The following is an 11,742-nucleotide window of genomic DNA, read 5'->3' as shown; positions in this document are numbered from 1 at the left end:
TTATCCTGGTGCCTTGCACAAGAAGGCGGGCAGTAGAGGGGGATGTACGCCTCAGCTTTGCAGGATTTGGGGGGCACTGCATTGGGTCAGGTTGTGGCCCCCATAAATATGGCACTGGTTTTTAAAATTTTCTGAAGAATCTGGACTTCAAAGATGTGCATGTTTCCAGAGTAAAAGAAGATACCATTATTCATGAAACTGGTCCGCGATTGAGTGATTTTTGTGTGCAGGTTTGAATGTTGAATCATTTGGATGGAAGGAAAAGAGTTTTATATAATAAGAGATTATTACCCATAAACCTCATGTACCGCTATATTTTTGGTTTTCACTACTATGTGAATGTATCCTTGGTAAGAACAGTAAAGATAAGAATCTTAGAACAAAGAACTGGATGTGTTGTTAGCAAAGCAGGATGTTTATAACTGTAACAATAATATATACATTGTGGAACTTTAAACAAGGGAGAAATTACGTCCTGATTTTTTTGCCTTTTTGTGATAAGGGGTCAAATAAGATATGTAATTGTCAATTTTAGAAATTGTTTTATTAACGTAATCAAGCATATCACTGAAATCCCTGCACAGCTATGGCCCATGAGAATTAGCTTTCAGTTTTTTTTCTATTCAACTCCTACAACCTATGTAATATTGTTTATAGATTAAAGTGTTTAGTTAGTCAATCTTCCTGGACCTCTGACTTCTCTTCTAAAACTGGATCATTCCACCTGAAGGAAAGCCTTCTGAGGCCCTAAAAGCTAATTTTTTCTGTGTTGGTCCAAATAAATATATACATTTTTCGTATTTTGATTAAAAGAAGCACTATATATGTATTAAAATCCACTTTTAGACGTATACCGTACTATACCAGCTATGCAAACATCCTTCAAAGGATCTGAGTGATTATCTCATGTTGTCCCCTTTAGGGTCTTGAACAGAGACTCCGATATACCTAGCTCTGCTAGATTCTTAATAATTATGTTACTGTGATTAATGTTTTGGTAATCAATGAGTAAATGTGTCTTTGTCTGTGTTTAGGTGAAAACATCACATCAACATGGGGAAACAGAACAGCAAACTTCGTCCTGAGGTCATGCAGGATTTACTAGAAAGTACAGACTTTACCGAGCACGAGATTCAGGAATGGTACAAAGGCTTCTTGAGAGACTGCCCAAGTGGACACTTAACCATGGAGGAGTTTAAGAAAATATATGGGAACTTTTTCCCTTATGGGGACGCTTCCAAGTTTGCAGAACATGTATTCCGCACTTTTGATGCCAATGGAGATGGAACAATTGATTTTCGAGAATTTATCATAGCTTTGAGCGTGACCTCCAGGGGGAAACTGGAGCAGAAGCTGAAGTGGGCATTCAGTATGTATGACTTGGATGGAAATGGTTATATTAGCAAATCAGAAATGCTGGAAATAGTGCAAGTAAGTGTCTTATGTCAAAACCTGACTGTACGTGACATCAGCAGTCCAAAGTTATTGTTCCTTAGAGGTTTATTTTTTCATTGTTACTTTTTATTTAATTTCCTTTATATCAATCTAAACACTATTCATTTTTTTTCTTTGCTTTTGACAGTACTACATTCTTTAAAATAGTTCTTAAAGCAGATCTTTTACATATTTTATATAAATAAACCTAATAATGGTTAATGGTATTTACAAATTATAGTAAGGTAATCATACATGGAGCTTCATGATTTCCCTCCTCATTAAGTTATCTCTCCCGGCTGTTCACTGCCTTTGTAAGGAGAAGATGTGAAGGAAGCAGTCTTCAGGTCAGTTTTTAATAAGTTAATGCTCGCATTGCCACAGACTGCCAGTGATCTCAGGTTCCATGACATTAACTTTTAATAAGGTATCTCTACACAATTTCACTGATCCACAAAGAGCGCAAGCTGTAGGTCTTGAGTAATTAATGCTAAAAGCTGCCTATATATATATATATAGATATATATATATAGATATAATTATTTTTTTTTTTAAAGTCATAGGGGTAGGTTTACTAATTAGGAAAAAAAATGTTAAAACCACATTGCTATAATATTATTTTATGAATTCACCTTACAATCTGACTTGCACTTGCACACGCGACTTGGAAATGCTGCCAGTCTGAAGTCAGGAAGCAGCTGCCAAGGAAGTAAGCAGTATAACTAACCATGGAACGAAAATCAACCCTTTTACTGCCCTTTGTGTCCCTTTTTTATTTCCTCCTGAATAATTAAAATTTTCAACCAAACATATACACCCGCTGGTACTCAGAAGAGTTAAATGAAGTAGCACCAGTACCCTCTGAAAACTCTGCCGCTGATGCCCCCTTCATGCAGGCATTTGCTTGCAGACATAGGAAGGAACTTCAGGGCAGCACACCCTACTAGCCCAAGGCCATCACCTAATTTGCTTGTATTATAGGGCCGAACCTGAAAAGTAATAGCAGCCAAATTTGTCTTCAATGCAGTGTTGCAATTCTCCGAAGACTCACAGTTCTGTATTAGACCCCCCCCCAGCTAATCTACACCTTCTTATTCTCCTCATTTCAATTTACATTTGGAATCTTAAATGAATGCCACAGCCCACACACACAAACACTGCCGCGCCTGAGTTTGTCTCCTTTTCCGCCAGAGACATTAACATTACTTTCCTTGAATAATTGTTCCGCTTGTATTTGTATAGCCGTCCTTCCAGCTAACTACTTACTGGGCGTTTCATTACTCTTGGCTGCATAGCTGAGAATAAATTACACATAATATTGAACTAGAGCTGCCTAGCAATATGACTGCCACAATACACAAATGACCCATTGTGCCGCTCAGCACTTTTAGCTGTGAACTAACAACTGCAATGCTACTTTGAAACTCAATAGAATTTCTTTTTTAAAAAATCTTGAAAGGACCTGGCTGCATTTCATTTAAGATATAATAAAATGTAGGCATTACTCGCTCTGATTAGAACAGTCGAGGTTACATCGTAGGACTCCTCCGGTAACAGGAAAGAAGGAGATCCCGACGACAGAGAGGGTAAAAGACCAGGGGTATGGAAATGGCTGGTGATGTGTGAAGTCTAGAATGGCCACCACAGGCTGACGGTGCCTGCCATGTACCTTTATCTTTGTTCATGTTGCAGATGCCAACCTTTATTGTGAGGCTGCTGGCACAATATACTTGGCCACATGCTGCAAAAGAGTAAGAACACAGCATGCGGTTTTATTTCATTTTTGCCATGGCGGTGGTAACACTTTTAAAACTTTACACCAGAATTGCCTCAATATTCCACAGCAGCTGCTGCGATCAGAGATTGATGATAACTGATTACCTATTGTCTGCAAGATGCAGTCCTGAACATATTTTGTGCCAGCTTGGGCAATTAGAAGAACTTCCTTTTCAAATACTGGGTTTCTGGCAGATCCTATGGTTATCTCGGATTACCTAAAATCAGCACTTATGTGAGACCTCGTATTTATTACTCTACATTAGTTTGGTTGCTAGACAGAGATTGCTAGCTTTGTAAGCCTATGTAAACCAAAAATGTGGCGTTAAATAATGCCATTTAGTTCAGGCACTCTCTATAGCCTGATCCTATGGATGATTAATGTGTCGTTTGGCTGCATGGACTTGTGTAATTCAACAGATTCTTGCACCGGGGCCCTGAGGTTTCTAGTTACGCCTCTGTGTGGGTGGCCTTTTATTTACCTCTCAGACTGATATTTATGTCATTCTTTAAAGCATTTTGAAGTAGGGAAATGTATTTTGTTTACACCATTTAATCTATAAACACAAGGGGCAGGCCAGCACAAATGGCAAGGGGGAAATTACCCCCAGGCCAATACAGATTCTCAAAGTAGGGCCGACTCAAATATGGGTGACTCAACATGACTGTTAACATTTGACCGCTCTGAGAGACTCCAGAAATCTTGGTGGAGCCACATAATCTGACATTATGTGGTCGGACATTGGTAGCATGGTAGCATGTTCCTAGTAAAGAGGGCCATCAGATGAAAATATAGGGACATTGGGATTTGAGTATCAAAGGTAGACGAATTGAAAATAAGTCCATTGATCTCATATAGCTCATCATTCTTTTATGATTTACCGTATTTGCTTGATAATAAGACAAGGTTTTTTTCAGAGCAAATGCAGTAAAAAATACCCCTCCTCTTATATTCAATGTCGTCTTATAATGAGACCTCAAATAGAGGTCTGACTACAAGACTAAGATCCAGATCCCCCGCAGAGCTGCAGGAGACCTGGATCCTCCTCTCTGGCAGCCGGTGGACGTCTGCACGATGTGCTTACAGATAACCTCCGCTACTGCCAGCACTTCTGCTGGGGCTTCTATGATGGAGAGCCAGCGTCACATGACCTTCCAGTGCTCCATTATAGGAGCCCCGGCGGAAGTACCGGCTAGCAGCAGTGGTGGTTATCTGTGCGCATCGTGCAGATGTTCACTGGCTGCCAGAGAGGAGGATTCCCTGCAGCGCTGCAGGGTTCTGGATCCTCCTCTCTGGCAGCCAGTGAACATCTGCACTATGTGCGCTGACAACCACCACTTCTGCCTGCACTTCTGCTGGGGCTTCTATGACGGAGTACCAGCGTGACGTGACCTTCCGGGGCTCCGTCATAGATGAAGTCCACCCACTGCCCCCACTTGACACCAGGGAGTCTGGAGCACGGGGGGCAAGTCTAAGGATGCATCGGTAAGTCTGGGGGGTACCAGAGGGGCAGATTGGCAAATGGGGGGAGGCATATCAGGGAGGCAGAGTGCCATATAGGGAGTATAAGGCATATAAGGGAGGCAGAGTGGCATATAGGGGTATAAGGCATATGGATAGGGAGAGTGGCATATCAGGGAGACGGAGTGGCATATCTGTGGGGGCATATGTGCATAACTGGAGGAGGGCTGGCAAATAAAAACCAAAAATGCATTTTTCTTAATTAGTTTCTATTAAGTATGACAACATTTACATGTGAATTCATATTTACTAGTAAAACTTTTTTCTTATAGGGTAGTCTTATATTCAGGCTTTTTTTCCTAAATTCATATTCAAATTTTAGGGGGTCATCTTATAATCAGGGTCATCAAGCAAATACAGTATATCACCCAACCATACTCTTAGGAAAAGATCACTTATTTTATGTTATCTTGGTATAATCTTCAGATTTAAAAAAATCATGTTAATAAAGTATCGTTGGATCTCTGTCTACTTTAGTCCTGATAGTACGTGCCCATTAACAGGATAACTGACCTTTTTGGAATATAGACCTTTGCAGATGCATATGGAGCTTCTAGAAGCCATGTGCAATATCATACGGCCACTTAAATAATTAACTTTTTTTTTTAAAGAAAAAAGCTCAAGCTCCATGCAAATAACACAGTATATTGGTTAATACTCTCCGAGTATTTTTTTACCTTTTTGTAATCATTCTTTCATTTCCTCGATGAGCTCTGTAGCTATTTCAAGAGGCGGCTGTTATTTTCATTATTTTCATCAGGCTAAAAATCTTTCTATAAATATAGTAGAAGGACTTTGCCCAGAGGAGCTCTCATACATTGCCATGATTTGGTTTACTGAAAAGGAGGAATTTCAGCCTCTGCTAAAAGAATTATTCTTAGAATAAATCCATGCCTAATGTAAGTTGTGTTTCATCCTCACAATCCAATTTTTTCCCTTCTTCCTGCACAGGCAATCTATAAGATGGTTTCTTCTGTAATGAAAATGCCAGAGGATGAGTCAACACCAGAAAAAAGAACAGAGAAAATCTTTCGGCAAATGGATACCAACAGAGATGGTACGTGGCTAACACAGCTTCACAAATGCTATAGTACTGGGGAAACTATTGTTTTTTCCGCAGATGTCTTGGAAAAAAAGTTTACTGAAGAAAATCTTACTCATAGAATTTAAAGGATTTTTTTTAGATGTGGTTAATAAAAGTTAACTATAAATTACGTTAGAGGGATAAGCCCTCTCCTTAAGTCTAGACCCCTGACTAGAGGCATAGAGCCACTGTGTTAAATCCCCAGGAAAAAATATTTTGGGTAGATTAATATGCTTTCCCAATGTTAATAACTGCCAAAGGTCAGTAGAAAGTCACCAGTAAGCAAGTAAGTAGTATTTATATTAAAAAAGAAACAGTGGTCCCCAAAAAAGCAAACTAAGATCCTTCAAATAAAAATGATCAAATGTTTACTAAGCCTTGAGGGATAAGCAAAAATTAATCGTGTTTGGTGTGGTAGCCAGATCATTCTTTTAAAACTGGACACATTGTCGTAGCCTCACACTTTTTACGCATCATTTGTAAGTGCCCACTCTACTGCAGACCACAAGGACAAGCATATCAAGAAGTTACACACTAAGGGGCAGATACAGTAATGTGTGATAAATGGGCGAGGTGCCACCCATTAAGAGAAATGTTCCCTAATTCTACATTATTCTATAGAGCTTATGTACCATAGTGGGAGTTGCTACCTCAACAATACTCCTTTTTAAATCGATATGGCCACCATTGTTATCAAGTAGATAAGGCAGGCAGAGATGTGAAAGAGTTCATACTTTTTCTTAGAACTCTTAACCAAGGGAATGAGACCTTTCTTGTATCCCAGTAGTATAGCATCCCAAAACATAATTGAAACTTACCAGTCTTGTTCAACACACATCTCCCAAATGGAACTGCATAACACATAAGTGATCCAATCATGGATATTTAAATCACAGTGCCGTCCTGCTTTTGTGGGCACTGGGGAGCATGGGACGCTAGGGAGATCTCTGATCTCCCCTGACTAGCCCAGGGAGGTGAGAAACCAATGGTCCTCTGCAGTTGCCCCTTTGCCTTGACACGCCCCCCCCCCCCCATATCCACCTTAAATCATGGTGTCTAATGACGTCAGCAGGAACGGGAAGCTGGCTTCGCTAGGCGGCTGTTCGGGCAAGGCGGGTGTGTGGCCGCACCTCCCATTCCACCTACTTCTGCATTGACATGCCCATTTCTAGGGAATGCCCTGCCCCTCACCACATACCCCCAACACGCAATTTGGACACCTGAAATTTGTGGGTGATTATACAAAAGAGTATCCATGTTTAAGCTGTAGAGCTGGTGGCCCTTGTTAAGAAGGCAGGAATCCATGCTGGGTGGATTAGTAAACCCTCATATTTAAGGTATAAATCAGGCCTTGCATAACATTTCTAAAATTTCAAACTTTAGATTAACTTCACTCTTTGATCCACTCTTTATGGCTTATATAATAAAGATAGAACTTTTGATCCTGGAACTGTGCGAATATCCTTATATTTGCTTTGTTCAGTCTAAAAATGTCTTGCAAAATCATACTCATTTTGTGCAATTACTGTACCAAAAAAGCATCCATTTACTTGAAGAAAGCCATCACTGTGTAAGCAATCTGCTAAAACATGTCACCTGTCACCAAGCTTTTTATAGCACGCTTCTAATCTTTTAGTTAGGCTGTCTTCATTGAACAGAAATCAACTTTCTCCATAAGAACTGGACAGCAACATTTTAGAGGAATAAATAAAATTTTTTGGTTCTTAAATTTTAAGTTTTGTGAGTACTTTCCTATAACCTATCCATATGTATTTAGGTCACAAAAGCTGCCATATGGATGCTTCATTATTTTCTCCTGCTTGTATTTCAGCATGGAATTAAGATCTGTGTTTAACAAATTAGGCTGTGTGTAGTCCCATTATTGTTATTTTATTTTTAATGGATGTTGTCCATGCATAGTTTATTAGAGTTAATGTGGAAAAATGTTAAATGTGGAGAAATGAAAAAAAAGCATCATAAAGTATAGGTCATGCATCTCTTGTGCACCTGAATAGTATGACCAAAAGTATGTGGACGCATGATCATCACACCTATATGGGATTTTTGGATATCCCTTTCCAAGGCCATGGGTAATAATATGTAGTTGGCCCCCATTTTACAGCTATAACAGCCTCTTCTCAACTTGAAAGGCTTTTGAGGTATATCTGTGGGAACTTGTGCCCATTCAGGCAAAAAGAGTGATCACGCACTGATGTTGGATGAGAAGGCCTGGCTTGCAATCAGCTTTCTAATTCGCTGGGTTGAGGTCAAAGCTCTGTGAGGGCCACTCGAGTTGCTTCACACCAAACTCTTCAAACAATGTCTTTATGGACCTTTCTTTGTGCACTGGGGCACCGTCATGCAAGAAAGACCTTCCAAAACTCGTGCTGCAAAGTTGGAAGCATAAATTGCCTAAAATGTGTTTGAATGTTGTAGCATTAACATTGCCCTCAGCTGGAAGTGAGGGACCCAAACCATGAGAAACAGCCCCAGCCATTATCTTTCCTCCACCAAACTTTACAGTAGGCACTTTGTATTCCAGCAGGTAGCATTCTCGGGACATCCTCCAAACAAATGTATCAAATGTGACAAAGTGGCTTGCGGTAAAAGTGGCATCCTACTGCCAGTGTTTGTCTATGGAAATGGCTGCCTATGTGCTTGATTTTATACACCTGTTCGCAATGTGTGCAGCTAAAACAGCTCTTTTTTGAGAGGCTATATAATCATTTAATTATTACACAAAAATAAAATATTATTTCATAATCAATACATAAAAGGCCACAAACATTCAATATAATATTTATACACATACTTAAAATGCAACAATAGTATTGCCTATTAACCATTGAAGAAATGCCTCTGGTGGCCATTTCTATTAATATGCACCTCTTCAGTTTATCTGACCAAAATCAAGCTGCAGAATGATGCGTGTTACAGGTTAAGGAGATGCACATGTACGCGTGTCTTGCTTCACCGCCTGTGATGACCCTTAAGCTCTGGCGCTGTATTGGGGCAGCGATCATGTTGACATTTCCAGGCATGTAACGAACATTTGACTAAATGTACAGACACGGCCTTCCCCTGTACACAAATACATTCTGACAGAAGGAGAATACATTATGATTCGTTTTGATGTTGTCATTTTTGCCATAAAGATACATCAGGTGGTTATATGTGATCCTTTATTTATTTCTATATAATTCAGCGACAGAGGAATTAAGAAAGATAGCTTTGCATTCTTAAAATGAGTTTCTGGTCTTATTACCATAAAGAAAAATCACTATAGCAACCAATGGAATTTTATTGCGTTGCTGTGGTAATTAGCTATGTATTTTGGCCCAGGCTGACTAGGCCTAGCGGAGGCCGTTCCAGGGTAACAACAGTCCCTTCTGGTGCAACAAAAAAGAGAAAGTTCTCCATCTTGGCCCATCAGCCCCCCCTATATATATTATTCAGCCGATTAACCTGTTGGTTTCTTCCCCCAAAAGCATATTAATCGTGTGTGTGCATATTTACACTTGAGACTAATTAACATTTTCTGTAACTAATTCAAAGCAAAAATATTTTTTTTAAAGACTAATACTGTCTGGAGTCCAGGATATACACAGAGTTATTCACATAGTAACATAAATGAGAACTGGTGATGCAGAAATCACGTCGGCAACAATAGGAAATTGGTGCTTGTCCAATACTGTTTATAATTTGGACATACTGTAAGTGTGATAAATCTGTTTCTCTGCTCAATGAAGCCAAGCCGCATATCCTCATGTACCTGATCCAGCAAAAAAACATTCATCAGGAATGAGCTAAATGGCACGGCTCATTTGTCTGTTATTCAGATTTAAAGGTGTACTCTGTGTTTAGGTACTGTTTTTGTATTACTTTATTATCTTAGCCTAATCTACGAGATAAGTACCCTGACTCCTTATCATTCTACCTGTGGGAAACAATAGTATTGCTCCGTTTTAGTTAACCAGCTGAACACGCTGACTAATGAAGTTTGTGGACAAACAGACCCCATTAGCAATGTCATATAGAATCATCTCAGACTTACAACTTAGATAAATACATTCCATGATACCGGTACTTTTCTTTTAACAAATGTATCACACACAACACATAGCCAGTTCCATGACAAAAACACATACATTGGAATCATGTAGCTAAGTGTATTCTTTTTTTAACACTGACTCTTACTAGATCCAGTCAAGCGGAAGTACTTGTGGTAATTACCATAGCAATATAGCTATATATAAAAATCCCTTGGCTAAAACTAATTAGAGGGGAAAAAAAGTAATCCAGCTGATTACACATATTAACCCTTTAGGGTGAACAACTCTGTTGTTCCCTTGCCCAGACTGACCATCGGGCTAATCGGGCAAATGCCATTGGGCTGTCATAGTACTTTTACCTTTAATGACACTCATGGGCCAGATCTGTTATGGAGTGTGTTTGAGTGTACAAGTGCTCTGATGGACATCAGTGCCAGGACCAGGATCAAGTTTTAGTGATATGTTCTACATTATCGTATTATTAAAGTGCACATGAAGGCTGGACTGTCCATTTAACTGTACAAAAGAAAAAATGTTAATCACTAAGCTCACCTTGCAACTTTTTTCCCCCCATAGGAAAGCTATCACTGGAGGAATTCATCAAGGGGGCGAAGAGTGACCCGTCTATTGTCCGGCTCCTTCAGTGTGACCCAAGCAGTGCCGGACAATTCTGAACCTATTATTTTAATGGAGTACATTTCTACTTTTGTTTTATATTATTTTTTGCCAAAATTACATTTGTCATCGTGTAGGCTTCTTATGGCCGGACATCCTTTTTTGTGGTATATATTATTTGGGATGACTAAAATGGTGAATTCAGCGTTTGATTGAGCAGGACACAGGCTGTACTAAAAGAGTATCTGAATTCCCCTGCTGTTTCAATGTAATCTGTTAAATATAATGTTTTAGTGTTGTACTTGGTTCAACAACCTTGTAGTTATATTTTTGGAATTAATTTTTTGAATGCTGGGAGTTTGCTCGACCTATTGCAAGGCAACACAGTGCTTCGGGCACTTGGAGGGTTAATAAATAGTTTCTGTGTCATGGAGAGCAAAGTTCGTGAACAGTCAGGACCCTTATTAGATTACACTAATGTTTGTAATGCTAGGACGATGCATACTGGAGGCTTTTACCAAACAAAAATAAAAAGTGGGTAAAATTTGCTTGAAATTGTTTAAGTTCTGTTATACGGTTTATGCTTGGAAAGATGCTTTATAAACCAACATATGGGAGGGTTTCAGTATCCTTGTACCCTCCACAATTCTGTTAAAGGAGTGCTTCATTTTATGTTGGGTGCATTGAGGTTACCTGTTAAGTTGGCATTTTAACAATACAAAAATCCTAGTACCATTTGAAAACATATTGCATTAAAATTCTGGGCGATTGCACTCTGTTTCCTATAATTGTATGAAGTTTTACATTTACAAAAGAAACTGTTCTAATATATAGCAACCTATACAGTTTTTGGTGATGGCATAAAGCATTCAAAAACAGTGGCTCTTCTGCCTAGGGATCCTCAGAAAGACTGACCTTTTGGCAAGGGTGAACCTGTTGTGAATATTGAATATGTGCCTTCAGCTTCTCAGCAGACATTTTTATGTTAACCCTGAGTGTCCTTTTCTGTGTGACTCTATGTGCAATGAAAGGTTAAGAGTGGACAGGTGGTTGGCTATTTCTTGCTCCAAGTAAGTTAAAAGAAACTGACCAAGTCTATTCAAGGACCACAATGAGGGGGGTCAGAAGTGATTGATCATCTCAGCTGCAAACATGGTCTTTGACATAAACTGACCATAATAGGATGAATGGTTTTCTGTATGTATATTTCAGGACACTTGCTACGTAGACAGATCTTAGCACGTAGCTGTCTTGTTTGT

The 11,742-nt window shown here is 39.3% G+C and overlaps 1 protein-coding gene across 1 annotated transcript; it reads left to right on the top strand.

Moving 5' to 3' along the window:
* The first annotated feature begins 1,053 nt into the window (after window positions 1-1,053).
* LOC149305604 (neurocalcin-delta-like) lies at window positions 1,054-10,542 on the top strand. The gene is made up of 3 exons (XM_089477172.1): window positions 1,054-1,431; window positions 5,684-5,789; window positions 10,445-10,542. The coding sequence occupies exons 1-3, from the start codon at window positions 1,054-1,056 to the stop codon at window positions 10,540-10,542; spliced, it is 582 nt and encodes a 193-aa protein (XP_089333298.1).
* The last annotated feature ends 1,200 nt before the right edge of the window (window positions 10,543-11,742 follow it).

The sequence above is a fragment of the Sceloporus occidentalis genome, unplaced genomic scaffold (genome assembly GCF_023333645.1).
Source record: "Sceloporus occidentalis isolate IW3139 unplaced genomic scaffold, rSceOcc1.0.p SCAF_11, whole genome shotgun sequence".
Taxonomy (NCBI): domain Eukaryota; kingdom Metazoa; phylum Chordata; class Lepidosauria; order Squamata; family Phrynosomatidae; genus Sceloporus; species Sceloporus occidentalis.
This window is presented reverse-complemented; position numbering and strand designations above follow the sequence as displayed.